Below are 27,881 nucleotides of genomic sequence, written 5' to 3'. Positions count from 1 at the left end.
CAACTTGTTAATCCAGATGACTACATGTTGATGTCAAGCTGGTTGGGGCATACGACAGGGCCTCTGACATGGCAAAGTACCACACTGTAGCAACCTACTCTCCGATGTCATTGACAGCGTGAAGCATCCATTTCCACATGCAACCACCAGAGGAAGCCAGGAATTGCTTAACAAACCTCGTACAAGACAGGTCTTCCCCGCAATTAGCACCTTATTACGTCGCTTTGCTTCTCTGTCCGCTACTAGCCCTCCTCTTCACTCAATCCTTTCACCGGATTCCATCAAGACTCTGGGCTGTCCTCATGGTACTCGAGAGCTTTGGCTTTAATTTCGGTTGGTCTTGGGGGGCGATTCAATCAAACATTGGCACATCCCACGAGGCAAAGAAACTCAGAAAGAAACACGTCCGCTCTCGGGGTGAACAACTCGAGCTGAATGGTTATGCCAGACCAGGTACGGTACTCTCCTCCGACCTCCATACTCCGCCGACGACCTTCATCGCCCTTTCGATGCAGAAGCTAGAACGGGACCGTTCGAGGGTTATTACCCTGGCCTCGTCAATATTTCAGGTACATATTGCTTCATGAATGCTACTTTGCAGGTGGGCACCATTTTACAGGAGTCGTTCATCTATCACGAAAATTTACAGTCGATGGCTTCCTTGTCTTACCTACAACCCTTTCTGGCCGCCATTCACGAAAAAGCTGTCAGACTTGACGTGCCATCGCCTGTCGTAGATGCGCTCCTTGATTTATTGAATGGTACGTGCACAACGCTCGCGAATTCCATCTTTATTCACTTGAATCCAGAGCTCAACACACCACGCTTTTCATACCATTCCATACGCCCCATTGGGATCATAGATGCGCTATCATCCCATTCCCGTGGCAAACACAATTCACTCTTCTCCTCTAGAGAGCACCAAGACGCCCAGGAATTATTCCAGCTGGTCTCCGAATGCATAAAGAGAGAGATTGGTGCAGTCGACAGGGAAGGTCAACGCGACCACGGTTTGGGCGGACTTTCTCTGGTCAATCCAGAGGCAAATAAGGAAATAGGAAAGAGCGTGTTCGATGGCCTGACAGCGAATAGAAGAAGTTGCGTGGATTGCGGATATACCGAAGCTGTTATGCACTTCGCGTTCGACAGCTGGCAGCTCGCTCTCCCCAGATACGCAGTAGGTTCTCCCTCAGGTCGCGTCGCTGGAAATTCACTTTTTTCAGGAGTATTATCGACTGGAAGACTGTCTTGCAGAGTATACTAAACTCGAGCTACTCACGGATTGTATCTGCCGCAAGTGTTCAATGACTGCGACCCATCGGCGCCTGCAGCGAGAGGCAGATCACTTGGAGAAGGTTGTCAATGCTGACCCAAATGCGACAATTTCCAGGAAGAGAAAAGCAAAAGATACCCGGAAATTGGAGCTAAGGGTGAAAGCAGCCCTGGAAAGCGGTCGACTGGAGGAAGATATCAGGGGGTTGAAACTAGAGAAAGTTTTTAGCAAAGCCTCCACGAAACAGGCAATGATCGCGAGGGTAGATCAAGCTTATCCATTCTGTCTCGTCAGATCTGACTTGCCAATCTAGCCACCCCTCGTGCTTGCGCTTCACCTCAACCGCTCGCTGAGTTACGGTCACCTTGTGATGAAGAACAGCGTGCGCGTTGTATTTCCGGAGATACTCGACCTTACCCCTTTCACTACCTCGGGTAACCTGTCGATCGTCCCTTCTGTCCCTATCTGCTCACCACCTCCAACTTTACCTCGATCCGCGACACCCACCCAAGCCATGTATTCTACGCCGCGGACTATTTACCGCCTTTCTGCTGTCGTTTGCCACTACGGTCAGCATTCCTTTGGGCACTATATTTGTTATCGCCGCAAACCCCGTCCACCTTCGTGTGGCGCATGGCGGTTTGCCCCTCCACGGTTCGCGGACCCGATAGAATGCGATTGCGAGAAGTGTCTGCGATATGGCAATATTAGAGACGACGACGATGCCATCGATTCCATGTATCTTCCAGGCCATGGGTGGCTGCGTATCAGCGACGACTCTGTCAAGGAGGTTGGGATTGAGTCCGTACTGCAGGAGGGATGCGGGGCGTTTATGCTCTACTACGAGCGCGTGGTACAGTCACGCCCTGGTATTTACCCGCTGCACGTCTCACCTCGGAGTTCAGAGGAAACCCTCAAACCGCGTCTATCTACCTCCACCACGGTCAATGCGTCTACGGCATCGTTAACAAGTATGTCATTCTCGGAAGAGAGGGAGAGGGGTACGCGGGGTGCTAGGATCGTGAGGAGTGTGGCGGCCAGAAGAGGACGAAGTGCGTCAGTTACACCCTCAGAGCAGTCGAGCAAGTCAGAATCAAGTATCCCGAATGGTTCTGCTGCTATCTCCGAAAATGGGAATGCTGCTTGTTCGTCGCCACCCTTGAAAACGTCTCGGTCGCAGGTCTCGCTTCCAAGTATGCCAAGCAGTGAATTTCAAGCGTCTAATCTCTCTGCGTCGGCCCCAGACCTTCACCTTCATCGAACCACTTCGGGTTCCTCATCGCATTCATTCGTCTCTTCTACATCGCATCACCATAAACCTTCTGTGGTGGACCTCAAAGCATGATGGCCCACGCTTACCTATAATCCATGATACTATTGTTTACCTGTTTATTCGTCGCCATGTATCTGTAGTACTTGCACCTTGAGTCACACATCCCATTTCGTTACTTATATATATGCAAGCAGTTGGTTTGATTTACCCACACGGGACGAAGCAAAGAAATGACCAAGAAAACGGGAACCCGGTGACCACTGCATTTCTTGTCGTAAGAACTACGTTGACCTAGAGTCCCGATAATAACACATTCTAATCGTTTTCGTCCAAGCTAAGAGAAGCCACAGATGAAGCCTCCAACGTGTCCTGCATTATGTCTACCCGCAGCCGGCCAAAAACGGAGGCTATGATTACTACGTAGCGTGCGTCGCTCCCTGACAGAGCTGGACGTAGCAGTGTGCTTGAGGAACCTGATACGTGTCTAATAATACAAAATCGACAGTCCAAAGAAGCGGGGAGAAGACAGGGAACGATGGTGGTGGGGATCACCAGTAGATTTGCCGCTCGACGGTGCGCTGCTTCGTGACAGGTCTTGAATATGTGATAGTGCGCTTCACGCGGGTGACGGTGGGATACCTACGGACCGGCATGGGTAACACATCTACACGACAGACACTAAAGGGACGCACCATGCTCGGTACATCTCGCCAGCCTCGAGTTGGACTTCGAGAATTTGACGGCCCTGCAGTGCAAGTGAGTTGACAAACGACGACGAGGACGATATTGCGTACAAGGCTGTCTGTGAAAGAACCGACGACGAGACCCTCCTTGCGACCATAGCGGTCGTGGTTGACAGCAACGATGTCACCAGGCTAGAATGGGTGATGAATTTGATGGGATCCACGTTCACAAGAGAGTTAAGAGGCTCACTGTGATTTCCCCGGACGGCGCAGGGATGGTTTTGAACTCCTCAATTCTCTCGTAGGTAGCCATGGGCGGGGGCTTCGCAGTAGAAGGAAGTAGAGTGGAAGAAAAATAAAAAAAGTAGTGAGGATGGGAAAATGAAGGGAGACAAAAGGGCCAATTTATATTATTTAGATTAGGTGCCCGCCACCCACAAAAGGCGAGGCAGACACGAGGCAGCATATCGTGGAAAAAAGCAAATCCATTGTTCACCTCGCGGCCCTACGTATTCGCCCAAACCGCCTGTACGTCAACAGAGCGGGCTCGACTGCCTGGCCTCGTTGTTGTCCTACGGGTTTGTCATTGTCTAGCACAGTGAAAGGTCTCCAATTACATGTTGGACACGACGACAAGGCGATCAATTTCGCATAACACCTGTCGCGCTAGGATTACATCCCGACGTGCCTTGCGACGACAACAGCCAGAAAAAGGCATCGACTCGTCAGGCTACCCACATGCCCGGCCCGTGGCAAAAATACAAGGTGGTATCGTTTAGGGCTACAACTCTCAAAATACAGGATGAAAATAGGTGCTCACGGATTGCCATGAGTGAGGCAACCAAAGTTATGGCTGCCGGGACCCCGTAAACTTCCGTAGTAGGTGCTCTATCCATTGCAAAATGAGGGCGCGGAACCCAAAGGAAGAACCAGGATCAGCATGATCATCGACACCGGAAACCGGTTTCGCCATGGAATTAAACAAGTATCCAGACGTTTCCTCCCTTCTCTCTTTGATCGCACGCAGAATCTCTTCTCCGCAATCCTCGTATGCTTTTTTCAGTTCCACCTCTCGCGCATAGTACGGACGCTGAACAGCGTATGGCGCCACGGCATTATATTTACGAACGAGCGAGTTAAGCTCTGCAATCGCTGTGTTGTGATACGAACACTCTCGGTTCTCCCATTCACGATCACGCATGGTCGTTACCATAGTTAATGACAAATCGGGAAACGTAGCGGCGGGCTGGGAGAGAGTCAGCATGCGAACTGCATGCCTCGTCCAAGATTGCCTGAGTGTTTCTCGAAAAGAATTCACGGCTGACTCTAGCTCTGTTCCAAGTCATGGTGAAAAGAGTCATATAAATAATGTAAAAATTGACACACCTATCTGTACTCCCACCCATAGAGGAGCTGCGCCATTCCGCTGGACAATGCGGTTCATAAGAAACTCCTCGCGAGCGATAAACGGGTTACGTTCTTCGCTCGTCTGAGTAATAGGCTGGCTTCTACCTCTGATCCTGTCAAAGGCTCCTGCCATCCGAGCTTTCTGCCGCATCAACCCACATATTTCAGTAACAAGAAAGGCGATATGCACGACTCTCTTACCTCTATCCGATCTTCTACAAGACTTTGCCAGCCTTTAAGCGTGACAGGGTTCACTTGAGCTGGCCGTCTGTTGCTTCCATCACGAAGTCCCAGCCGATAATCGAGAGTTGACTCGCGGGCGCGAGTCAGCCGGCTGGCTTGCACCTTGCGTTTCAACAACTCCCTTTTCGGTTCGCCTTGTCCGGTCATCAGTCGGTATAGAACCGGTCTTAGTAGAAGCTGACGGGGGTTTGATGTTTCCAAACTTAATGGATGCAGAAACATGAGACGGTGCTTTGAAGGTCGTTTGCCACGGCTTGTGACCTTCGATGGCAGGAAGAAGCGGCTCGTTCGCTATCTCCTTCCACGTACGTATTCTGGCAGGATGCGTTATTTCTGATATGATCTGTGGAGGTGCATCCTTCAACTTTTCATCAGCAGTCCTGATAATCCCAGTCCGAAGAGGTTTATATTCGTCGATCAGCATGCGCAGGACGGTATCCTGTACTGATTCTTCTCCAGACCAGTTCTCATGCTGTTGCTCCAATAGCGAAAGTTTGCTTTTACTGCCCCGCACCTCAGAAGCATGCATTTCTGCCTCAGCCTCCTCTCGGGCAGCATCCTGAGAAAGCTTAGCACTAGTACTTTGGCCTTGCTGATGAACAGTAGAGTTGCAGCGTATGCACCAGTTATAACGCTGGAGATGAGAGCGGCACCTACCGTGAGCCCAATCGTCTGCTGCTCTCGATGAGAGTGATCGGACACACATGGGCCCCATGGGAGCGGAGGCAAAGGGAGGCCTGTTGTAGCCTGTTTATGTGTCTAGTGTCCTTTCCTCCACCTTACAAGTATTATACACACACTACTAAGTACCAACACAAAGTAGGGACTCCATTTGCTCAGACAAGGTTTGAAGGATATTGGAAATCCTCCAGACCGACGAAATTCTCCTTGATGCTTCTCGCCGACACGAAACGGTAAAAGAGGCTGACACTCCCAGCCTTATCGTTTGTCCCACTTGCACGGGAACCTCCGAAAGGCTGTTGACCGACGACGGCGCCAGTGCACTTCTCATTGTAGTACACATTTCCGGCTGCATGACGCAGCTTGCTGGTCGCGGTGATGAGTGCACTACGATCCGTGGCGAAGCTGAAAACAAAAAAAAAAAAAAAACACGCGAACTTCAGCAATCACGTCACTCGAAAATACCCACTCGGAACGCACATGGAACCCGTGAGCGCATATGCGGATGTGTTGTCGATAAGTTGCAGAAGATCTTCGAATTCGTCATCCTGATAAACATAAACCTAGCAAAGGGTGGAAGAAGTTCGGGAGACAGAAATGAAACCAGCCATGCTTATCTCACCGTAACTACTGGACCAAATACTTCCTCCTGCATAGTCACTGATCGAGGGTCCTTGGTCAGGATCACCGTTGGCTGAATGAAGTAGCCCTTTGAGTCATCGCCTGATTGGAGTAAATGACTAGGGTCCCGAAGTTGTGCCAGCCATGCAAGGCCTACCTGTGCCCCCTATCAAGATCTCCCCACCTGCGTCCTTGGCTTTCTGGATATAGCTCAAGATCCTATCAAAGGCGGGCCGCCCACTGGAATTGATTGTCAACTATAACAGGCAAGCCTCTCGATCTCCGCGCACTTACATAACAGGTCCCATAAAACTACGGAAATCCTGTGGTGGCCCCACCTTGATCCTCGCAATTTCGGAAAGGAACTGATCCTTGAAACCACCCTCCCATACAGAGGATGAAACATACAGCCTGGAAAGAGCAGAACATTTCTGGCCTAACAGTCGAACCGCCCACTGTCAGTACTCCATACAACGCCCACGAGTTACTGTCACCTTGATATTCGAATGCACCTCTCACGCTTTGTAACACTGCATTGCGGATCTCCGCCGACCGATGGATGAGATGGAAGTTCTTTCCCCCTGTTTCTCCAACAATCCTAGGGTATCCCTTATACTTGTCTACGTTGGCAGCGATATCCTTCCATAACTTTTTAAAAACGAAAGTGCTGCCCGTGAAGTGTAGCGCAGCAAAGTTAGGGTGGTTGATGCACTGGGCAACGACCTCAGGGGGTGGACCTGGAACGAACTGAATAACACCGGGAGGGACACCAGCCTCCGCGAGGATCCGGTAGACCAAGTAGTTAGAATACGTAGCAGCGGGGGAGGGCTTCCACACCACCACATTCCCAACCAGAGCGGGTGCTGTTAACTGGATATGAGCTGTGACGATCTCTGATTTGTTGGCTACGTGCCTCCGGGGAGGTTTCCGCCGATAGCGGTGAAATTGAATGGTGAAACAGCCAATACAAAGCCTTCGAGGGGGCGGTACTCGACACGACTGCAATCGCACCGATAAGATGCGGCCATAAACATCTATGGCACAGACTCACTTCCACGACCCTGCTGTATTCTTAGGGGGTTGCTGGGAGTAAAGTTCTTCCATATACTTCACCCCAAAACGGAAGAAATCGGTCAACTACAACCTCGGACATTAAGTGACCTGTATGAAGTGTTCATGACTGACCGCGCACCTCGGCAGCGGCATCGATCTCAGCCTGCCAGGCATTCTTCCCCTGTCCAAGCATGGTCGCTGCCATTAATTTGTAGCGGTACTTGCCGCTGACAAGCTCAGCCGCACGCAAGAAAATGGCAGCTCTGTCATTCCACGGCATAGCCTCCCATTGAGCTTTGGCGGCGAGCGCGCCCTCGATAGCAGCCGCAACTGTAGTGGTGTCGGCTTCATGGTACGAACAGAGATGTCTGGCGTGATCCGAAGGAATTGGTTGTTTCGCTAGCTTCCCAGTTCTGATCTATTAGGATTAATCGAAGTCCAGTAATTGGGTCTGGAGTTTCGGTATCAGTTAACACCTACCTCTTGCCCGTTCACAATACAAGGTATTTCGAATGGAAGCTGCTGTTCCATTTCGACCAATGCTGCTTCTAGAGCTCTTCGCTCTGGAGACCCCGGCGCATAGCCTTTCTGTGGAATGTGAGACAGGATGCAGGGTTAGACCTACCCAGAGACCTACTAGGGGCTCGTTATCGACCAGGGGTACTTTGAACGATCCCAACTGCGCACTAGCCATGTTCGATATCGTTAGTCGTCCAGTTGATGGTGGGTAGAACAATGGCTGGCAAGGAGCGGATCTTACTGCCGGTACCCACGCGTTGGGATTCGTGAGTAGGTCCGTACGTATCAGATTAGATTACAGTATTGCAGTCCAAAACGAGATAAAACATGCGCCTGCAAGAGGATATCGTAGTATATCGGCAAGAGTACCAGGTAGTGAAACATCCGCGTTGATCGTAAAGAAAACAATTGTAAGGGGGCTAACAAAAGGATATCAAGAGTAATGTCCCCCTTCCGAGCCAAGCTACTTTAAACCGTCGAAGGTAGTTCATCGATCCGCCTCTTCAAGTTCGCGAAGAAGTCATGGTTGTCGAGAATGCTTCCAGAACATCTCACGCATCCACTTTCGCGTGCAACTTGGGCCAAGAACGGCAGGCTGAATATGACCTCTGTCGTGGGCCGAATTGCCAGCTCCTCCTTTGCACACCGCTGGAACACTTTCCACCACTTTGGAGGAACGAAGTTCCCGTAGTACAGGCTAGAGCATTGTATGCACTTGACATTATCGCTAATCTCTAGAAGTCGCTGTGCAGCCTCCGCACGTGTTCGGTGGAGAACGAGGAGACGATGGTATGCGTATGCAGAGATGAATTTGAGATCTTCAGACAAAGGACAATCGAGAATCTGACAAGAAAGCGTGTGCTTTGATGCAATTTTGGCCTCATCATCCAGTTCAAAGCGACTTGCGCTAGCATATACCCTCAGAGGGCTCTCTGCCAAAAACTTCGGCGACACCAACTCTTTCCGCAGAGTAGCTATGGCTCCAACGAAGTCATACTTGATTGCTGAAGCGAGGAGAGAGCTGAGTTGGTCGAGAGTTTCTATTTCGGGGTCTGGTTCTGGGTGTATGAACTGCAGAAGTGCGCCAAGAGTAGCGCTGTGTTCTGACAGTGGTATAACAGGACGGTCTTTCTCTCCAGGCGGCTGTGGTAATGTGAACATATGCTCAAAGAAAGGAGAGGCTTCAGCGAGGATGGACTTGTGAGCATAGAACTTGACTCCGTCGCACGACTCGAGGACGATGTCAGTGGCTCTGGAGTAGATCTCTGTGTGTGCGACAGTCATGGTTGAATGGGTCAAAAGGGTGGCGCGCTCTGTGTATATATACGTGTCTCACTCAGCCAGCTCGGAGTCAGAGGGGGGTAGTGATTCGCCTTGCGTACCAAACACGTACAAACACCCTATCGCCGGTGCGGGGAGCGCGATCGCCGATTGCGGGGTGAGCGCGAGCGGCGGTGCCGGCGCTCCCTGGAGTCAGTGGACCGCTCCCCTTCCCTTTCTCGGCTCCTCTTCCGGCGCTGTGCAGCGGAGCCACCACCGGGGACATCGAACACCATGTCATACTCCCGGCCACCCCTTCTTCTGTCTTCCCCTCTGTACCGCCGTGTTTCTTCGAGATCTTCTCTCCCCCCATACCCACCATTGTCCCTCTGCCGGCGGAGTCCCATTTTGGGATCGTTGGACCATGTGGTGTTGAGCCGCGCCACAGACTGCGAGCTGTATCCGACGCATTCAGCACTCCGTATGGCAACAGCTGCACCCAAACAAGACTTACAAGTCAACCCAAATCCGGCGGTCATCAATTAGGACATTCTGCATTTTGAAGTATGCCTGCTTTCGTAAGAAAAAAATAGTTGCACTAGCTGTGCACGTCCTCACCTGCTCTGCATCCTCACGTTTGTCAAATTCTATAAATGCATATTGGAGGGAATCCCCCGTCTTTTTGTCACGGATAACCTGGCAACTCATAATTGTCCCAAATCTCGAGAATATTAACTCGAGGTCTTCGTCTCGGGTGACTGGATTGAGCTTGCAGACAAAAAGAACGTTCTCTGGCGGGCGCACGTTGGCAAACGGCAGGTCGCCAACCATTTCGAGTGTCAAGGCAGACGCCTCAGCGGCCCTCTTTCGACGTTCTCGCTCCTCCTCCTCTTCCGGTAACGTAGCAAGTGGATCTTCATCCTCTGCAATCCGGGTAGAATTGTCCGGAGGCCGTGTAGGTGACGAAGGTGGTTTTACCAGTCCCTCTGGATCGGGGAACGGATCATCTATGACACGATGTCACTCGTCAGTATGGAGTACTGATGAAAATGGTGATCGCATACCCAGAATGACAACGTGACGAATGCGAACATCTTTGAATGGCCTACCGTCCTGATCTGTAAAGACCTCGTTTAACTTATCTAGCGTGTCTAGGCCCTCCACTACGTGCCCAAAGGCAGCATGTTTCCCATCCAAGTATTCGATATTGTCTGCAAGAGTTATGAAGAACTGACTGCCACAGCCTCCTGTGTTTCCATTCACGGAGGGGGCGACAGCCATGGAGACTGTCCCCCTGTGTGTGTGCTTGAGTTTGGGAACGAGTTCTGGCGTGAAGTAGCGAGGCACAGATGTCCCTTCTGACTGTGAGGCGATGTAGGACCATATAGATTCTCCTCCAGTACCAGTAGCTGTCGGGTCACCTGTCTGCGCTAGAAAGTCCTTCGAAACTGCGAGACGTCAGAATCTGTCACCATTCGTGAGCGGAGGGCTCACCGTTAAAGAACGCGTTAAGGTTGTAGTAGTAAGCCTTGCATAGCTTGAGGAAATTCTCGCACGTCTTGGGACATGAATCGACTTCCAGGTCGATGACGATGTCGCCGAGAGACGTTTCAAACAAGACGGACATGTTGGACAACGTAATGCAGGTGCTGAAGTTGATCTGGCCGGCGATCTAGCGAAGTGCCGAGTCTAAGAAGAGAGAGAAAAAAAACAAAAAGGAGAGCAAAAGAAATGACCACCGCAGGGGTCGAACCTGCAATCTCCTGATTCGTAGTCAGACGCGATGCCATTTCGCCAGGCGGCCGTTGCTGTCTTTGCAATCGTGAGAACCAAGAGACGTCTTTTTCAGCGGGTGGAAGATATCAAATGCTACTGTCCGATCAGACATTCCGGCTTCCAACTTCTCTGTAGTCGTAGACTGATGGTCTCTGTCCACGTCTGACATCCAGACCGTCTTTCTTTCTACAATTATTTTGAATCCAGGCAGTTGCAGTAACTAACCCCACCCATCGAACACACCCCGTGCTCACGACCCCGTTGTGGAGCTGGTAACGGTTCTGCTGACCCTGTAAAATTTACCCTACCTTCCTTGATGCTGGCAGGCTCAGTATCCCACTCTCCGCGTCCTCGTCCTCCCGCAAGGTCGAGACGCATCGCTGCAAAGTCGTCCCCTCCTCCCCCCTACCGTGCGCAGCCTCCGTCTGACGAGGGGACTTGCCGGAGTGAGGTATTCACGGCCGAGTCCAGGAGCAAGGACTGCGACAAGCTTGCTCTCTCGGCCCAGTCGGATCAATGGGACCACCGATCGCGTGAAGGGTTGTCCAATCTGCTCACCAAGGCTGATGAGCTCATCAGGGACCGGGAACAGGGTACGCTGTCTGTTATGGCAGATGCATGAAAACATGTTGAAACATTCATACATGGACAGAGTTAAACGCTACGAGTACCGCATGCAAAACTCTTTACGGGCATAATCTTGAATTGAAGAACAGGCATAGAGCACTCCTAGCTAGGCTACCTTTGTCACCGGCCGCCTCATTATCAACGAGAAAGCCATCGTCGCCTTCGCCAACGTTCCCTGACACTCAGCTCCCACAGTCTCCCCATTATTACAGCGACACGTCGCGCTCGTCATCTAGAACTAGCTTCCGTGCGTCTTTACCCTTGCATCGCCGTCATATCTCGGTATCCCCCTCCGACCTGGAGCTTCTGTCCGAAGAGAATGCACAACTTTTGGCCAAGCTCGAGAAACTGGAAGCAGAATCTATCCAGGCCGATCAAGCCGGGCGGAAGAAGCTCCGGGGTTTGGAAAAGGAGATACAGGGCCTCCGAGAGGAGCTCGAAAGGACACGCGCAAAGAGTGATGAACTCGAGGCCAAGGCGAGAGCTGCTAGTGTACAGCGGGACGAGGAGTCGTTGAAGAAGAGACGTGAAAGGGAGGAGAGGGTCCGCGCCCTACGTGAAAAATCAGTGCATGAATCAGACGATGTCCCCGACTTTGCCCCCGGCAACCCTCTCGGCCTGGGACGCCACTCGAAGCCACACCTCGTGCCTCGCAGACACCTCTCTGAAGCTGTCTTTCGGCCATTGCGCTCAGAAGAAGACACTGTGTCTGGACTTTCGCGGAAGCTTTCATTGCGGGGGGTCGTCAGACGATCAGCTTCCCAACCCAGGTCTGCTTGGCCTCCCAGACATATACAATGATGTGGAGGCTCCTACAGAACACGCTCTGATCTCCCAGCTACTTTCGAAGATAAGGGAACTTGAGGAGACCAACGCCCAGATAATAGACCAGCAGGCCAAGACAACTGTTCAGCTCCAGTCAGTACAGAAGGACGCTGACAGTATTCGTCTTGCATACGAGAGCTTGAGTGATGCCGAGAGCGTCCAGTGGATTACTGAGAGTGAAGAATGCGACGAGCGTCCCGAACCGGAGGAAGCAGACGAGACGGTGCGGTTTTCGAGCCTACGTCGTTCCCTTTCCACGGGTTCCCCCAGCGACTCCGTCGACGACATTGAACCCAACTTTCAGAGTGATTTATCTCTCGCTTCCGACCCGGTTTATACTGACCGGGGGGATTTTAATACTCGAACTCGTAAATCAGTCGTTGGTCTCTTTGATTCGTCCGCCTCTGCAAGTTCGGTCTCCACGCCCACTCATCATAATACGCCTTCTGTCCATTCACTCACAATTCCTGGCCTTCCCCCGGTTCCATTTGTTCCCCAACCCTCGAGGACGTCATCCCGATCACCTTCGCCAATTCGGATCGACAGCTTGTCTGGCGCCACGTCCCCTGCTTATGGGGATGTGCCGAACCATCCTACCCTTGATTGCGAGCTCGGGGCAGCTCGCCATGATAACTGGGACGGTAACCAAGACAGCCATCACTTTATGACGCCGAGTCTCATTGGTTTCGGGACGCTCCACTCTCAATGCTTGACTCCACATTGCCTCGGGTCCTTGTCCGTTATCAGCATGTCATCCGACATCCCCCATGCAGCACCTGGACTCGCAGCGAGGCCACTCGCAGTCTTCACGTCTGCGATCCAGTCATCCCCGGGAAGTACTAGACTCCGCCCGAGCACCTGGCGGGGTTACCAGACCAAGTCCGAGACAGCCGCAGAAAGGAAGCGTAGGCAGCTAGAGTCCATTCGCATGCGCACGTATCATTGGAACCAAAGCCGATTTGGAGGTACTCTTCTCCCCTCTGCGAATCGCCAGGGCGCAGAGCTCAGCCCACCGTCGACGCCAGTTCCTGAACGGCTTTCCAGCGCGTTTGACGCTGTCGTTGGTACTATCGGCCGGAGCAGCAGCCAGAGCAGTGGTGCGTCGCCGGATGATGCGCCGCGTGCCACAGCAGAAGAATCCGCGCATTCGCGAACGATGACACAGACGGCTCAGCGTGCGCAACACCGGGGGATTGTTGCTTTCGTGCTGGAAGTGTGGCTTTGGCTGCAGTTCGTGATTATTATCGTCGTCTTCGTTTGGGCGATGGCGAAACGCGGCCCGAAGAGTGTGCTGGAGGGTACTGGCAGAAAGAACAGAGGATGACAAGTTTTGTGCTACATTAAATATCAGGATCGTGCACGCGGTACGATAGTGCTAGTGATGAATGTTAATTTTGTGTATACCCTGTAATACCTGTGGATCTATATATTTCCTTCCTGATACTGTACCCTTTGACTTTCAAATCCGGACGCATTGCCTGCGCGGCGCCCGAGTTTCTGTGACGTACATGTCTTCCAACTCTTCTTCCACAAGCCTCCGGCCAGCGAAGAAACGAAAATCACCACCGACTGAAGAGGTCCCCTCAGACGACGATGAGAGCTCCGGTAGCACGTCGGAGGCGGACGAGCCCAACGATGATGCACACGTCCTATCGCATGCCGAACGAAGAAGACAAAAAAAGAGAGAATTAAAAGCTGCCAAGGCAGTCGAAGTAGCAGCCCCCAAAAAGCGCAAACTTGACGACAGCTCAGCGATCAAAGCGACCAAAACCGCGCCTTCAAGCGAATCGAAACCAAAACGTGAAAACTCGGTTTGGGTGGGTAACTTGTCGTACAAGACCACCCGTGATGCGTTGGAGCATTTCTTTGATGGCATCGGCGAGATCACGCGAGTACATATGCCCAAGAGGCCCGTGACTGGAGAAAACTTGGGGTGAGTAATGTTGACTTGGAACATCCATCCTCACCCCGAAACAAAAAATGTCCTGATAGGTTCGCGTATGTGGACTTTGCAACATCCGACGCGAAGATTACTGCTATCACGCTTTCAGAGGGTCGATTGGACGGCCGGAACCTTCTCATTAAGGATGGTACGGCCCCCCTCCTTCAACTGTAAATGTGGCAGCTTGTCTTAAGAGACTCATGGTTGATCAGGGAGCGACTTTACTGGGCGCCCTGCTAAAAATTCTGAAGGCAACGGTAACGAGGCTCATGGTAGTACCAAGTCCGCCCAGACGGGTCACTCGAAGACCACTCAGAAAATTCTGCATATGCAGAAACAACCTCCTGCATCAACCTTGTTCCTCGGAAATCTGGGATTTGAGGTAATGGAAGACACTATACGGGAGCTCTTTGAGTCACATCGAAATTTTGGGCACGTAAATCCAAAGGAAAAGGTCGAGGACAAGGACGCCAACGGTGCAGAGTGCGAAGGGAATGAGACGGGTATACGGAAGATACGAATGGGAACTTTCGAAGACAGTGGCAAATGCAAAGGGTGTGTCCGCATAACGGGTTATCCTTTGACATCACTCAGTTTTTTCCCGCAAGGTTTGCTTTTGTTGACTTCACAAGTATCGAACGGGCTACCAATGCTCTCATCAATCCTCGGAACCACCGATTGAAGGGGCGAGATCTGGTAGTGGAATATGCATCCCCTGATGCTGTGCGGCGAGGTGGAGGCGGTCCAAGAATAGCCAAACCAGAACAACAGGGTAAGAAGGATAAGAACCATAGTAAAGACGAGCAAAAGACAGAGAATTCGCCAACGAAACGCCATAAACGCCCGTTGAAACTCGGACATCGAGATGATACCACTGCTTCCACTGCGGAAGACATAACGGAGTTGGCAACTATCTCTCATGAACCTCGAAAGCGGGGAAGCGAGGACCGTGCACATAGAAGACGTGCGAAACCTGGTGCTGCCCTTGCTCAGGCCCCTCGACAGTCCGCCGCAATCGTACCTAGCCAAGGCCAGAAAATCATGTTCTGAATTGTTTCATGGTCGCAAGCGCGGGCAAAACTAACAGGCCAGAGTAGATGTATGTTACTTTTTGAGTACACCTCAATCCTCCTGTTCCTCATCCTCGTCACCCTCTACCATACCGATCTCAAACTCACCACAGACATCCCACCTAGAACCCGCGGCAGCAGCTGAAACATACTTGACGAAACGCAGAACGCCTTCGTCACGAAGTACAAGCAACAAACAATTGAAGTTCGGCTGGATGGTCAACAATGTACCATCTTCACCACTTTCCTCTACGTCGGCATCGTCTTGTTCTTCGTCATCCATGTCTTCATCCTGCTGCTTCTGTGCAACCATTGACTTGGGTGCATTTTTTGATTCCGCCTTCTTGCTTGAACCTGAGCGGTAAACGGCAGGATCATCCTCCTCGCCGTGAGGTGCCATGTAGCACTGCAAACGAAGTCAACTAGTGACTCTGGATCTATGACTGGGTAACATTACCTCCCACCCACCCCATTCGCCAGTTTGCCAGCCAAACGGTTCTTCATCCTCTGGTTTAGCTTTACCCTTGCCTTTCCTACTTTGCTCGTTCTTGACATGCGGGGTTAAACCCAACACGACGTCAAGTCGCGCATCAGTTGCTTCGCTTGTTGCAAGTGTGTAGTCCAGACCGGGTCTGAACCTTCGAGCCTCCACCGAATAGCTCAATATGATTAGCCTTGTTAACGCGCTGAGCCATGCCCTGAACGCCGTACTGGGGAGAAGCTCGTCCTGCAGTTTGCGAAGTATCTTCTCAGCGGGCACAAGAGTTGTTTCAGATGAATCTGACTCTTGAGTGTTTCTGAGAATGCAGTACCGCCATTTGTGTGGAGGACCTCGAATATTCCACGACCCTGATGTACCAGCGCTGTGAGGTGGAATACGACCATTCCGAGTGACACCACCTAGACCATCGGCTGCGTCTGCCTCAAGTAACTGGGGTTCGAGCTCACTGATGAGAGTATCGGAAAGAAAGTAGTGAAGCTCTAAACTTGACTCGGCAACAAATCGTGCCATAAGTGCTTTCATCGTCCTCAGTTGAAGGTATACTGGGTTGAGAAACTTTAGAAGAAAGGCAGTGTGTTCCGGAGACAACGATGAATCAGGGTGTGGTGTCTCCGATGTCTCAGGGTATTGTGTAAAGATAGTTGAGCATGAGGTCTAGCCATCGTTGTATTGAGCCTAGCCATCCGATGCACGAAGCAGATAGACATACAAGTTGCTCGCGTGAGCTTTTATGTTCAGGAGGTGCAGACCCAGCGACGTATCCCTCTTCGCCCTCCTGGGCTGCATGGAACCAACCGCTGATACTCAGCCTTGCGTAGCCTCCATCGCCAATGACAACCTCCTCCACGGAGTGAAAACTTTTCCCAGGTTGCACTTCGAAAAAGACAAATTGATTCCAGCTGGGAGGGACAGCTTTCGAGGGTATTGTTTCAGGCTCCGGAATGCCGTCGTCGTCCAAACGGACGGGATAAAGTTCAAGTGCACCGCCATATTCCTTCTTCCACTCCTGACCATAAGGGATAGGCATGTAAAGGATGTAGGATACTCGTCGCGTGCCAATGACGTCGTCATGGTTGAGGAGATGACAACCCTTCGTGTATGAATTGACAGACATGTCCTGCTTTGATCCTGAAAGGGGGCCACAGCCAGTGACAGCTTGAATGAACTCGCGGAACTCTTGCGAGTAAAGCGCATCGCGCAAAGAGAGAAGATTAGGGAATAACTCGAGTTGAGCCTCTGAGAGATAGGAAAGCGATGCAAGATCGCCTGTTTGGTTGACCTAACTCGTGTTTCTGTAAGTCTCGCAGGTCCAACGACTTCAATCTCTGCAACTGTACCTTATATATGTCTGTTTCCTTCTCCGAAAAAGATAGCTCGTTCAGACATTCTTCTTTGACGCCTCGTAACAGGTTGTCCTGGAGAAGTTTTTCGATTACGGCGAATTTGAATGGTTCGCCATTGGTATATTTTGTTCGTAGGAACTCGACGCTGTTCTCCTCTAGCAGTCCTGCGTAAAAGCGCGAGGAGTTGTCCGCGCTTGGTGTCGACGAAGAATGGCTAGTCTTCAGACGTTTTTGTCGACCGCAATCGGTATCGGATATTGGAGGCGGGGATCGCGCCTGGACTTTGGCCATGCCTGAGGGCGGTGGATGTCCGATGCGCTCGTCTGAATGGCAATTATTGTTGTGAGCTACTTCAGCCCTACTAGGGAAACACGCTTACTATGGTTATGTAACAGCGTTTCCGGTCAACTCGAGTACTAACAGTTAGGAATACCACTACCCATCGCAGGACGCCGGATCTCGATTTTCTCACAAACGGTGATCGCATCTTTGGTCCAAAAAGTGATGGTCATTTACTGTAACACCAGGGCCATCTACGTGGTGTGGAGTATATCCACCAACAGGCTACTCGATACCACGTGACTGATATTCTGTTGTCTGGGATCCCAAAAGGTCAAAGAATCTGTCGTGCCATACATTAACTTGCAGTAACTAATAACACAAGAAGCGTAGCAATGTAATAAAACATCTTGGACAATAATTGTGCGAGCAGAAGAAAGTGAAACAATGGCATAGATCCGGATGCAATTGCTTATCCCTCCAATCAGTAAAGATACGGCTAAGTGGGGTGCACGCCTAGCACTTTTCTTCTGTCAGGTAGATGGGCCCGCTAGAAGCGGCTTCCTGTTGCCCAACCTGTAGTAAATGTGCCGCACGAACACCATCCCAAGATGACCGCCCACGACTGACCCAAACTTCCTCGGCGTTAGCGCGGAGTTCCTGTGCCACCTGTGATGACAACTGAGAAAGTGGGACTGGCGCGTACAACGGTGCATCCATAATGTCCAGCTGCTTGCTTGCACTGGTTTGGGTAGGTAAGAGATAGACGCGATGCATAGCAAAGTCGTCGTGATGCCGCTCAGGATCCGTAGATACGGCATCTTCATACATCAACCCGAATCCCTGGCTTCGGACAAGATGAGTGTAGTACCGCGATATTGCGAAGATGAAGTGAAGCTATGATAGAAAACGTTTAATCAGTTATAAATACGCTTCGGCGCAACAGAAAGACACCGTACCCTGACTACGATCACAAACAAAAGAACAGCCATAAAAACTATCACACCACGCTCGAACCACTGTTCGCAATTCTCGGCGTTCAGGCCAAGGTCTACTGCATCACGGAGGAAGTCTTGCTGCCGAGATATATTATCACACACATTTGAACGAGACGAGGGGTCAATGACAGCCGAAGATGCCAAGGAAGCAAAGAGCGTGAAGAACGCGAAGTCGCCTATCATGTAATTGCGGTAGATGCGAAGAAAACGAGGAATGTTCTAGATCGTCAGTTACGTTGGCAATCTCGCGCTTGCGAAAGGGCAAAAAGCATACTTTGATGATGCCTGCGATGCCAAACACGCAAATTGCTGATGCCGCAGCGAAGTAGGCAGAGAAAAGGCCGCAAATAAGGCGTGCTCCATTTCGGTCCAAGGAGAATCCTGGACCCTCCCATTCACTTGCTGGCTCCCAAGACAGTGACCGCCATGCTCTGAAGATGTGGATTGCGAGCAGGAAGTTAAAATTGGCACCTAGAAATGTGGCAACAACTAGAGATGACCTGCGGCGACAGATGTAGATTTTAGACACATGAATTCCGGCGAGTTTAGAACAAGCAACAAATGGTAGCAGAGACGATATTCAACGGACCCCGTGGAAGTTCCAAGAGGGGCATGGCTCCACTCCAGTTCAAACATGTAATGCGAACGAACCTAGTCAAGAATTTGCGAGCATTCGACACTCGAAACATCCCCGGGTGGTCCGTCAGGTCTTGCTTATGACTGGGTGGACAAATGATGGAGAGCGGACGACAAGCAAGTTGTTGGGACGGCTACATAAATATGACTAACCACTAAGCCACTTAGACAGACCGGCTGTGTGCGTCGTACCCGTCTGACTAAGCCTATTTGTGACGTCGTACCAAACATGGCACAATATTTTTACGATATATATGTATCAAATCTTCGAAGATTCATTGCAATGGACAGCCGTCGGATCAGATAACCGTGACTGCTTGCCCAGTGCAGGATTTTCTATACCAGCGGTTAGCTGTAGCAATTGTTCGAATTGTGTTCTGAGTAAGTGAGACCATAGGTCGCGCCATTGTTCTGGTCAGTGACCCCTTTGTTTTCTCGCTAACCATACACGCAGTGTCCTCGTGGCTTCTTTGTAGTGCCCCTGTCAGATTGAAACCATCACTTATCTGATAAGAAGAGAAAGAAGTGCACTCGTCAATTAGAGCTGGAACTGTAAAAAAAAACGGCCATTCGCATTGCGGAGCAATCGAGACTTACGATGACCAATGGATCACTATTCAGCAGGCCCTTTGCGTTGCGCAGGGACGTGCACATTCCAGCGTGCACAACGCCCTAACCTCAAGAAGATCGATGCTTATCTCGCTGGACGTCAACCTATCTCAAATTCAACGGCCCGGAATTTATAAGCCGTTCATGATGCGCAAGTGCCTTGCCGATTTCTCAAGAGCCTTCCGAGTCGGACCTTTTTAGTGCGTGACCTTGCTCGTGGCGGCCTGGCTGAGCGGGTTTGGGGCGAACTACTACCTTACCAGTGCAAGGTACCTAATGAAGCGGAAAATTACTCTGAAACTCATGTTATGCGTGTGGTTTCCGATCACCTCAGTCCGCTGGCGCCGGCCCACCACCCTCTTGATGCGGTGCACCTTTTCACGAGTACGAAGCTCCGAGTGGGTCTCATCCAGCAACCATGACAACACACGGTACCGGCTGGGAAACTAGCACTACGGGATACAAAACCGTGCCAACCAAGATTACTAACTCAGGCCCCATATTCCAGCCTTGCGGACACCTTCGACAAGAGCATCAACGTTTCCTAGCATAGTACCCAGTATCTCTTTCTTCTCGTCGGTCGTCCGTACCCCTTTATGGCCACCAATTTCCTTGTTATGCGCTTCTGAGTTGCTGGCTGATTCCTCGTGATGGAACGAAGATGATATCTCACCGCTATGATCGGAGCTCCCAGTAGTCCGATCACGGAGGCGCGGCGCTGAGCGCCCGTGGGCAACGCCAAGGCGTGATACTTGTACCTTTTTCGGGCTTTGGGGCTCATACTCGACGTCCTTCTGCAACATGAGCATCGAGCAGGACTTCACGCCTCGGTGCGTCCCTTCGGGGATTTTCGTAACAGGCGGTGGGGAGTTGGGAGGTGTGTGTGGATCATTTGGAACTGCCGATGTCGAGTAAGATTTTTTAATGGGAGAGGGGACTTGGATACTGTCGTTGCTCCTGTGGTTGGCAAGAGAAGACATAGATGTGAAAGACGAAGATGACGTAATTAACCTGGATGGTGACGAAGACGTGGAAGATGAAACGGAGGAGAATGATAAGTTGGAAAGACCCGAAGGTTGGCGAGGAAAGATTTTTGGTCTCGGGCGTGTAGGTCCGGGGGTGTTCGGTTGCGTAGATGGGGACTGAAGACGGTGTTGATTGAGAAGCTGATCCCGTAGAAAGAGAGCCAAGGGACCCAGTCTCGTCCATCAGATAGAAGTAAAGGAATTCCAAACATTTCATCCTGAGAACTAGTTTGGAATCGGTGATAAAAATGCAAGGGGCAACTAACCTAACTTCACGCGGCGTTCCAGCTCTTTTCAAGATCTTAACAACAGCTTGCACACCATTGACTTCTTCGAACATGCGGAGGGCAGGTGAAGAGTCAACAAGGATACAGAGGAGACTGTCTAGAACAGCAGAAGAGAGGTGAGCGATGGATAAGGATTTATCGGGCGATAAGGATTTGACGAGGTTCTCTGCGCCAACTTCGTGATTGATCATTGGTGTATGCCGTGAAGTAGTCAGTAATGCTGTGAGGATCTTTGGGTCTTGAGCACAGCGGTATCCACTTACACGTAAGAACAAACCTCAAGAGAGTATCGTCGCCCAAGGAAAGCCTTGCTGGGCTCATGATGGAGTACGACACCTTGGACGATCGAGAGTAGTTGATGTAACTGAGCACAAATGGTATGGAGCTCTGCTTCACGATCCTCTGCCGCCCTCGTTAGCTGTGGTATGACATCCTCTCGGGCGAGGTTCAAGCTCACTACTGGCCAGACCTTTTCCTGAGCCCAAGGACTCGATCTGGGGCATCACAATTTGTATCCAGTACAACGCCCGTGATGAAACTGGAATTCGAACATTTAGATGTGGAGGTGGTGAGGAAAATGTGACGCCGACCGTTGCATTCAAAGGTATCCTGGAGCTCTAGAAACACGTTCATTGTATCATCCTCTATGTTGGGTGCACATGCTAACGCGAGTTGTTGTTCTAGGACGGCCAGACCACGTGTTCGTCGCGATGACGGAGTGTTTACGGATGTGATCTACATGTAGACCGTTGAGTGCGGAATCCCGCCAGAGGTAAGCGATGGGCGCACGTCATCAAGGACATCCTGTATCGTCGCTTTCATTAAGTCGGCGAGTAGTCGCCATGAATGTGGACGAACTTGATGATGGCTAATAGGGTGTCGTCAAAGAACGAGTTTGACTATATTTGGTCATCTAAACTACGTGTGTAATACTTCGACGTAGGTAGGCGAAAGGCAGTGAATGTACAGTAATAAACAAACGGAAGAAAGCGGGTCTCTGGGATGCATGAGAGAGGGAAAGAATATACCTAATAGCGCAAGCAATCACAACAGCGCGATGTCCACTCATCGACGAGGGGTTGACGTTTGACTTTATTTGGCCATCTACCGTCACGTGATACGAAATGGCAGGAATCCGGTATCACGTGACTGAAACGCAATCTTGATGGTAGGGGGACTAGTCTCTACTGCAGTTTTGTGTGCAGCTTTGGGGTTCAAAGCACAGGGGGTCATGACGGGACCACCTTTGCTTCGAATACTCTAATCACTACACCCACCAATTTTTTTGACGCGCTTATGTCGTGTAAGAGCCTGAAGCACCTGAGTGGTCAAACTGGTGTGTGGACGACGATAGACTTAAATGTACGGTACCGGGACTTCGCAGTTCTTAGCGCATCCCACTTCCCACAGTTTGAAATCGAGCTGATGACTCTGATTGAAAACTAACTAAAAATACTTCCGATGCTGAAGCTCCGAAGTTATTGCCCTGGACTGTGCACGCGGTATGTGCACGCGGTATGTGCACGGTTGCAATGATGTGTCCCTGTGCAGATAGAGAGGCTTTTTCAGGAATGTTGATCAGTCCACCCTGTGCCATTCAGACATGCCTTCCGGGTGTTTTTGCTCCACAGGATCCTTCATGATCGACAAAGCGACTAAAATACTTTGGAACCTGATGCCAGGGACACATTCATACGCGGCGCACAGTTGCAATGGTGGGCCCTGTCACAGTCGATTCCCAGGCAAATTTCGTTTGAGGATACAAATGACAATGTCTCAGCGGGACCTTTCTTCAAGGACTCTTTGGTCAGTCAATCCTGTGCCATTCCGCACCTGTTATCGTCTCCGTGAATGAAATTGTCCTTCATCTTTAATCAAGCGATGTCTTTCACTTGTAAACTCAATGGAACGATTCCTCAAAACGGTCCGCGTCCCAAGGAAATCGACGTCGCATGCGTATGGCCCACTGCTTTTACTTACAAGTTACCTTCACAAAACAGCCGCCTCCCTTTCACAGGCTACTACCTGTGAACCTGGCTCAGTAATTTGACGGAAACGCTTGCCAGAGTCAGGTGGTTTTCAAAAACGGTCGCAACGTACTAGCTTAGCTTGGGCAGAGGTACCGTTGTGAACCTCCGTTGTGAGCAAGGGTGCGTGTACTTTCGCTATCAGCTACTCGACTTTCAGGGGTATCTTTGACGATTGTCGCGGAAACTGTTATGATCGGTTCAGACCAGTGCCACGGTCCGTCAGTAAGAACCATGTGTGTTACCCACATGCATCACTAATCAATGCAGCTGGATGCAGACTGTGTCAGGGTCGATTATGGCTACTGCATGACTGAGTCACACTGCCCTCTACTGTCTTTTTCGTGAGGCAGTGTCTGTTTGCCGGATAATGTACGCGTTGCTTGTGCTGAGTAAAGTCCAATTGGTCCCAAGTTCATTCAAACCCTCACCACTTACCAATGCATACTCCTGTATAGCCCCATGCGATAACGTCAGTACTTCTTCTAGAAAGATGACTCACTGTAATTAGTTCATGAGCCGGATGGTGAGAAGCGAAGGCCAAGACGGTGGCCAACCTTCTGTCAGTAGACCCCTTAATCTCCGTTTCATCGTGGAGCTTAGACTCGATTTCAGCACTCCTTTACACCCTCTGACTCAGCCTCACCAAAAATGCTATTGTTCGGCCCTCCGCTGCATCAGCTTACCGTCGAAAGAAAAATAACGCGAGGGATCATCGGAAATACCATCGTTTCAGCCGTCTCTCCTGGATTTACTTTTGTACTCCCTTGCATGCTTGTACTAGAGACAAGAACTACAAGTTAACTACATATATAAAATATACATCGGTATCAGACATCTTACCGAACGCCACCAAACGCATGGATCAGTAATACTTGCCTCGCGAAGTCCTTTGTTTTATTTGTGCCGTTCGAAAGAAAGCGGTAGCTCCAGCCATATTTATATACTTCCGAATGCGATGAGTTTTTGATTCAAATACTCTTCGATACCGTGGCCACCTTCTCGACCTGAATTGATGATGGTTAACAACTGGCATGGCTGCGAACAACTGACGACGGGGCAGACTCACCAAGACCACTTTCTTTCACGCCTCCAAACGGAATGGTCGCATGGCTGATTAGTCCAGTATTCGCACCAACCATGCCAACCTCAAGCGCCTCAGCCACCCGCCATACCCTTCCAACGTCTCTGCTGAAGAAGTATCCTGCAAGCCCGACGTCCGTATCATTTGCCAACGTGATCACTTCTTCCTCCGTTTTGAACTTGATTAACGCAGCAACAGGTCCGAAGGTTTCCTCAGTATTTATGGCAGCATCCAGGGGAACGTCCGAGAGGACTGTTGGAGAAAAGAATGAACCAACACCGGGAACTCGCTGCCCGCCAACAAGAACCTGGGCGCCGCGTGAGACAGCATCGTCAATATGCCTCTTGACCTTGTCAATTGCCTTTTCGTGGATAAGTGGACCATGAGTCCTGTTGCAAAATGGGTCTCCTTTCTACTTTTTGTGCGTGCGTGCGTTATAAAATGACGTACGTTGCCTCGTCCAGGCCATTTCCAACTCGGAAAGCAGCAACCTTCTCGGAGAGCTTAGAGGCGAAGTCGGCGTAGACGGATGACTGGACATATATTCGGTTGGCACAAACACATGTCTGGCCAGAACTGCGAAACTTGCATGCGATGACACCTTCAATCGCGTCAGGTCTCAATTAGCAGCCAGATAGTGGAGACGGTGACCTTCAACAGCTTTCTCTACATCCGCATCGTCGAAAACAATAAATGGAGCATTCCCTCCAGCTTCTATAGATACCCTGTCACGCAGAAAGTCAGATGTAAACCTTTTGATTGACAGCAGGCGAACGCACTTCTTCAGGGTGGAGGACGCCAATCCGTAAAGCAATTTCGCAACCGGGGTAGACCCGGTGAAGGACATTTTCTTCACGATTTTATTCTGGCACAGCTCGCGACCGACTGCGTCCACATTCCTCTGCGTTGTCACGACGTTGATGACACCATCGGGTACGCCGGCTCGTCGAGCCAACTAGTTGACATTAGTCTCTTTGTGGAGGCACACTTGAGAAAAATGAATGGACCTCTGCTATCGCAAGCGCGGAAAAGGGAGTCTCCGGTGACGGCTTGATGATAGTGGTGCACCCCGCAGCTAGTGCTGCACCAAGTTTCCGGGTTATCATTGCAGACGGAAAATTCCAAGGAGTCAAAATGGAACTGCCACAGCTTTAGAACGTAAAGTTCTGTCACGTAGTGTACATGAACACCCACACGACACCTGAGATGTCACAAATTAGTTTTGTCCCCTGACAACGAAGTGAGAATCAACTAACCAACGGGCTGCTTGATCACAAGATTGCGTATGTTCGGAAATGGTGAAGGAATATGCTCTATTGTACAAGTCAATGACGGCCCGCGTTGGTGACTCACAGCTCATCATACCTCCGTAAGTGCGAACGGCTTCCTCCGCTACAAGAGCTTATAAGGTACGTGGAAACGACGACTCGCAGGATCAACGTACCGTACCACTGCAATGAACATTAAATTCGAATGAGACGAGCAGAGAACAGGGATAATGCGCATGCTCACCTCAACGAATGAAGCACTGTACGTGTTCTCTCCCTGGATCTATTTGAGCAAACAGCCGACCCAACGAGATGCGAATTAGCCACCTTTCCCTCAGCCAAAGTCTTCCCATTTTCGAGAGTCTTGAGTTTGCATGATGAGTGATGGGTAATACTTAGGAGGTGTCCGGCACTCACGATGATTTTGCCAAGGTCATCATGATGTTCTTGCATGAGTGCATACAGGTGCTTCAGGATGTCATGGCGATACTACATGATGGAATTTTCAGACGTGCACGGAAGGAGATAATCTGTCGATCTAACCTTTGCGGTTGTCTTCCCCCAGGATTTGAAGGCTCGGTCCGCTGCAGCAATAGCTGCCTGGGTCTCTTCAAGTCCCATCTCTGGAACAGTACCGAGTTCTTCTTCTGTGGCCGGGTCTGCGTAACATAAGATGCCTGGATAAAACCTGGAGCAGCACGATATTGCAATACGCACTCGTGACCAGTACCGTCTCGCCGCTCCGAGCATCTACCCACTTGCCATCGATATATCCTTGAGTTTTGATCAAACCAGCGTCTTTGAGTCCCCACTGAGGGATAACACGGCGTGGTTTGTATGCTGGACTACCTCACTTTACCGTGCGACTTACCACACTGGTACTGGCCATTCTGTACAGCAAGATCGAAGGGGAACGGCTAGAACGGTGTGCAACCGGTGAGGATGCCAACGCCCTTAAAGATAGCGAGGTTGCTAGTGGCGGGCACCGGAGGAGCATCATGACCAGGCGAGAATGCAACCGGTGGGAAGTGTGCGTCTGAGCGATTGCCAGCGTATGACCTCATCACGCTCAAAAGCTTCCATTGCTCATGAATTGATATTATGTGTTCTACGGTATGTATGTACACACATCTAGAAAGGTCTTGCAAGGTCACCGTTTGCGACCTTTCTGCAATGCTTTGCCGCCTTTCCCAGAGTCCTCGCTTTGGTCAAGGAATCCAGCTGCCTCTAGTGCATTCCGCGCAGCATGGTTGATATGTTTGAAACGATCAGGTCCGAGATGTACGCCTCCAAACCATCTTGTTACGACGACCAACACGCCATCAATTTCCTGCACCGAGTTAGAGTACCAAGGTGTGGACGGAACAGGAAACATACGAGAATAGACAATAAGTGCGCCAGGCGATTTCCTGCGGCGTTCTCGCCATCGTCGTCGTTGTCTTCGACGGGGTGCCGTCAGATAAACCCGGTAATCTAAGAGCGACGGCCATACTCACCTTGATGAAGAATGTTGCCCACTTTGCACCTCCATGCATGGATAATAGGATGGGCAGCACGAGCGATTTGCCGATCAGACATGAGGTGATCAAGTATCGGTGGTACCTGTCAAGACCATACCTTGGTATAACGGCACGCCCTCGCTAGGAGACAAGAGCCTGACCTGTGACGGATGAGATATCCGACATGCTCGTCCCACAAAGACACTTTTTCTGTCTACGATCGGTTCGGCTGCTATTATTTGGATCCCTTCTGGTAGGACAGTATTTCCCGGGGCCTCGACTGGGACGGGCCCCTCCTCCGACTCATCAAGGGGAGGATCCATTGGAAGAACATCTGCGCGGACCACTTCATCGGCCTTGTCTTTGTGCAAGCGCTCTTGGTACCAATTCTCACATCGTTCTAGTACATTTTGTAGTCCGTCGAATACACAGACGGTGCCCGGGGACCACTGCACTGCAGAGGTAGACATAAACGTTCGTAAAACTGACCCAAACAGCGAAGAATCTACTCCGAATGCGCCAATATAACGAGAGAGGAGCTGGAGCTGAGGGGGACTAGATGCAGGGTATGAACAAGGGATGGAAACGAGGACTCGGATGGATATATCCTCGTGAGCTAGAAGACTAGATAGAACTCTGAATAATCTACTGGCGGAGACGGTGATGGGTGAACATACTTGAGAGAGAGCACATAGCGAATGGTCGCCGAGTCTCCGTTGACGGGTTTTCCATTGGCGGGAGACTTCCATGGCTGGATGGCATCATCACCATAGATGGACTGTAGCACTGAACAAGATGTGCCGGGGAGGCTCGGACAAGGCTGACACGGGCAAAGAAAGGGCTCGAGGCGCACCCATCATCTCTGAAGCCACCTGTTCGGTGCTAGGATCTGCCATAAGCTTCCCAATCACTTCTTGTATTTCCGTCCCTGGGTCGTTCGGGGCGTCCATCAGGAATGAGGCGGAAGTTTACAGAATCAAAAGCTTAGTTCGTGCCTGGCAGACAGCATGAACACCTGATAACTGGCAAACTAACATACATTGAACATACAACCCAGTCAGAAATTACCAT

At 50.7% G+C, this 27,881-nt stretch overlaps 14 protein-coding genes and 1 non-coding gene across 15 annotated transcripts; 3 read left to right on the top strand and 12 right to left on the bottom strand.

Moving 5' to 3' along the window:
* The first annotated feature begins 3 nt into the window (after positions 1-3).
* F5J12DRAFT_790357 (uncharacterized protein) lies at positions 4-2,773 on the top strand. The gene is made up of 6 exons (XM_051743822.1): positions 4-453; positions 516-601; positions 650-761; positions 810-1,177; positions 1,224-1,535; positions 1,587-2,773. The coding sequence occupies exons 1-6, from the start codon at positions 138-140 to the stop codon at positions 2,616-2,618; spliced, it is 2,226 nt and encodes a 741-aa protein (XP_051605439.1). The 5' UTR covers positions 4-137; the 3' UTR covers positions 2,619-2,773.
* A 321-nt stretch (positions 2,774-3,094) lies between these two features.
* On the bottom strand, positions 3,095-3,542 carry F5J12DRAFT_886818 (uncharacterized protein; the record flags this gene model as incomplete). The annotated part of the gene is made up of 4 exons (XM_051747160.1): positions 3,095-3,185; positions 3,239-3,291; positions 3,341-3,421; positions 3,480-3,542. 4 exons carry the CDS (start codon positions 3,540-3,542, stop codon positions 3,095-3,097), a joined length of 288 nt encoding a protein of 95 aa, XP_051605438.1.
* A 534-nt stretch (positions 3,543-4,076) lies between these two features.
* Positions 4,077-5,594, bottom strand: F5J12DRAFT_901892 (uncharacterized protein; the record flags this gene model as incomplete). The annotated part of the gene is made up of 5 exons (XM_051748229.1): positions 4,077-4,561; positions 4,616-4,778; positions 4,838-5,013; positions 5,042-5,471; positions 5,580-5,594. 5 exons carry the CDS (start codon positions 5,592-5,594, stop codon positions 4,077-4,079), a joined length of 1,269 nt encoding a protein of 422 aa, XP_051605437.1.
* Positions 5,595-5,623: 29 nt separating this feature from the next.
* On the bottom strand, positions 5,624-8,023 carry F5J12DRAFT_790339 (Aldehyde/histidinol dehydrogenase). The gene is made up of 11 exons (XM_051743821.1): positions 7,872-8,023; positions 7,715-7,822; positions 7,374-7,652; positions 7,233-7,318; positions 7,095-7,180; positions 6,676-7,044; positions 6,476-6,617; positions 6,339-6,421; positions 6,183-6,283; positions 6,041-6,123; positions 5,624-5,965 (listed from the first exon to the last, which is right to left on the bottom strand). The coding sequence occupies exons 1-11, from the start codon at positions 7,926-7,928 to the stop codon at positions 5,716-5,718; spliced, it is 1,644 nt and encodes a 547-aa protein (XP_051605436.1). The 5' UTR covers positions 7,929-8,023; the 3' UTR covers positions 5,624-5,715.
* Positions 8,024-8,074: 51 nt separating this feature from the next.
* F5J12DRAFT_7270 (uncharacterized protein) lies at positions 8,075-9,092 on the bottom strand. The gene has a single exon (XM_051741768.1). The coding sequence runs from the start codon at positions 9,035-9,037 to the stop codon at positions 8,222-8,224; it is 816 nt and encodes a 271-aa protein (XP_051605435.1). The 5' UTR covers positions 9,038-9,092; the 3' UTR covers positions 8,075-8,221.
* Positions 9,093-9,153: 61 nt separating this feature from the next.
* F5J12DRAFT_901889 (cyclophilin-like domain-containing protein) lies at positions 9,154-10,640 on the bottom strand (the record flags this gene model as incomplete). The annotated part of the gene is made up of 5 exons (XM_051748228.1): positions 9,154-9,469; positions 9,528-9,583; positions 9,632-10,020; positions 10,078-10,461; positions 10,508-10,640. 5 exons carry the CDS (start codon positions 10,638-10,640, stop codon positions 9,154-9,156), a joined length of 1,278 nt encoding a protein of 425 aa, XP_051605434.1.
* A 105-nt stretch (positions 10,641-10,745) lies between these two features.
* Positions 10,746-10,817, bottom strand: F5J12DRAFT_t2. The gene has a single exon. It is a non-coding gene; the product is annotated as a tRNA-Arg (tRNA).
* Positions 10,818-11,105: 288 nt separating this feature from the next.
* On the top strand, positions 11,106-13,565 carry F5J12DRAFT_886814 (uncharacterized protein; the record flags this gene model as incomplete). The annotated part of the gene is made up of 3 exons (XM_051747159.1): positions 11,106-11,382; positions 11,442-12,061; positions 12,111-13,565. 3 exons carry the CDS (start codon positions 11,106-11,108, stop codon positions 13,563-13,565), a joined length of 2,352 nt encoding a protein of 783 aa, XP_051605433.1.
* Positions 13,566-13,688: 123 nt separating this feature from the next.
* Positions 13,689-15,233, top strand: F5J12DRAFT_932121 (uncharacterized protein; the record flags this gene model as incomplete). Its single annotated transcript, XM_051749552.1, has 4 exons — positions 13,689-14,174; positions 14,234-14,331; positions 14,396-14,738; positions 14,792-15,233. Exons 1-4 carry the CDS (start codon positions 13,750-13,752, stop codon positions 15,231-15,233), a joined length of 1,308 nt encoding a protein of 435 aa, XP_051605432.1. The 5' UTR covers positions 13,689-13,749.
* Positions 15,234-15,305: 72 nt separating this feature from the next.
* F5J12DRAFT_901887 (nuclear protein) lies at positions 15,306-17,389 on the bottom strand (the record flags this gene model as incomplete). The annotated part of the gene is made up of 4 exons (XM_051748227.1): positions 15,306-15,659; positions 15,711-16,409; positions 16,465-17,034; positions 17,093-17,389. The coding sequence occupies 4 exons, from the start codon at positions 17,387-17,389 to the stop codon at positions 15,306-15,308; spliced, it is 1,920 nt and encodes a 639-aa protein (XP_051605431.1).
* Positions 17,390-17,893: 504 nt separating this feature from the next.
* On the bottom strand, positions 17,894-18,892 carry F5J12DRAFT_711426 (uncharacterized protein; the record flags this gene model as incomplete). The annotated part of the gene is made up of 3 exons (XM_051740706.1): positions 17,894-18,274; positions 18,337-18,594; positions 18,650-18,892. Coding segments are annotated over 3 exons (882 nt in total), but the record flags the coding sequence as incomplete, so codon positions are not given.
* Positions 18,893-20,072: 1,180 nt separating this feature from the next.
* F5J12DRAFT_6906 (cell division control protein 14, SIN component-domain-containing protein) lies at positions 20,073-22,006 on the bottom strand. The gene is made up of 7 exons (XM_051740374.1): positions 21,722-22,006; positions 21,523-21,667; positions 21,390-21,470; positions 21,210-21,334; positions 20,912-21,162; positions 20,294-20,863; positions 20,073-20,231 (listed from the first exon to the last, which is right to left on the bottom strand). The coding sequence occupies exons 1-6, from the start codon at positions 21,752-21,754 to the stop codon at positions 20,542-20,544; spliced, it is 957 nt and encodes a 318-aa protein (XP_051605428.1). The 5' UTR covers positions 21,755-22,006; the 3' UTR covers positions 20,073-20,231; positions 20,294-20,541.
* On the bottom strand, positions 20,106-20,423 carry F5J12DRAFT_710477 (uncharacterized protein; the record flags this gene model as incomplete). The annotated part of the gene is made up of 1 exon (XM_051740651.1): positions 20,106-20,423. The coding sequence occupies one exon, from the start codon at positions 20,421-20,423 to the stop codon at positions 20,106-20,108; it is 318 nt and encodes a 105-aa protein (XP_051605429.1).
* A 1,892-nt stretch (positions 22,007-23,898) lies between the features above and the next one.
* F5J12DRAFT_711521 (Aldehyde/histidinol dehydrogenase) lies at positions 23,899-26,308 on the bottom strand (the record flags this gene model as incomplete). The annotated part of the gene is made up of 15 exons (XM_051740710.1): positions 23,899-23,966; positions 24,029-24,432; positions 24,494-24,644; positions 24,695-24,768; positions 24,823-24,998; positions 25,051-25,192; positions 25,296-25,356; positions 25,409-25,435; positions 25,488-25,494; positions 25,556-25,588; positions 25,639-25,674; positions 25,729-25,800; positions 25,855-25,970; positions 26,029-26,122; positions 26,183-26,308. The coding sequence occupies 15 exons, from the start codon at positions 26,306-26,308 to the stop codon at positions 23,899-23,901; spliced, it is 1,587 nt and encodes a 528-aa protein (XP_051605427.1).
* An 83-nt stretch (positions 26,309-26,391) lies between these two features.
* Positions 26,392-27,865, bottom strand: F5J12DRAFT_790266 (ribosomal protein S5 domain 2-type protein). Its single transcript, XM_051743820.1, has 6 exons — positions 27,664-27,865; positions 27,488-27,596; positions 26,972-27,434; positions 26,808-26,913; positions 26,689-26,750; positions 26,392-26,641 (listed from the first exon to the last, which is right to left on the bottom strand). Exons 1-6 carry the CDS (start codon positions 27,758-27,760, stop codon positions 26,462-26,464), a joined length of 1,017 nt encoding a protein of 338 aa, XP_051605426.1. The 5' UTR covers positions 27,761-27,865; the 3' UTR covers positions 26,392-26,461.
* Between the last annotated feature and the right edge of the window lie 16 nt (positions 27,866-27,881).

Source organism: Pisolithus orientalis (assembly GCF_024613125.1).
Source record: "Pisolithus orientalis strain OTSU chromosome Unknown F5J12scaffold_1, whole genome shotgun sequence".
In the NCBI taxonomy this organism is placed as follows: Eukaryota; Fungi; Basidiomycota; class Agaricomycetes; order Boletales; family Pisolithaceae; genus Pisolithus; species Pisolithus orientalis.
The sequence above is the reverse complement of the archived record's forward strand: the minus strand, read 5'-3'. Positions and strand labels throughout refer to the sequence as shown.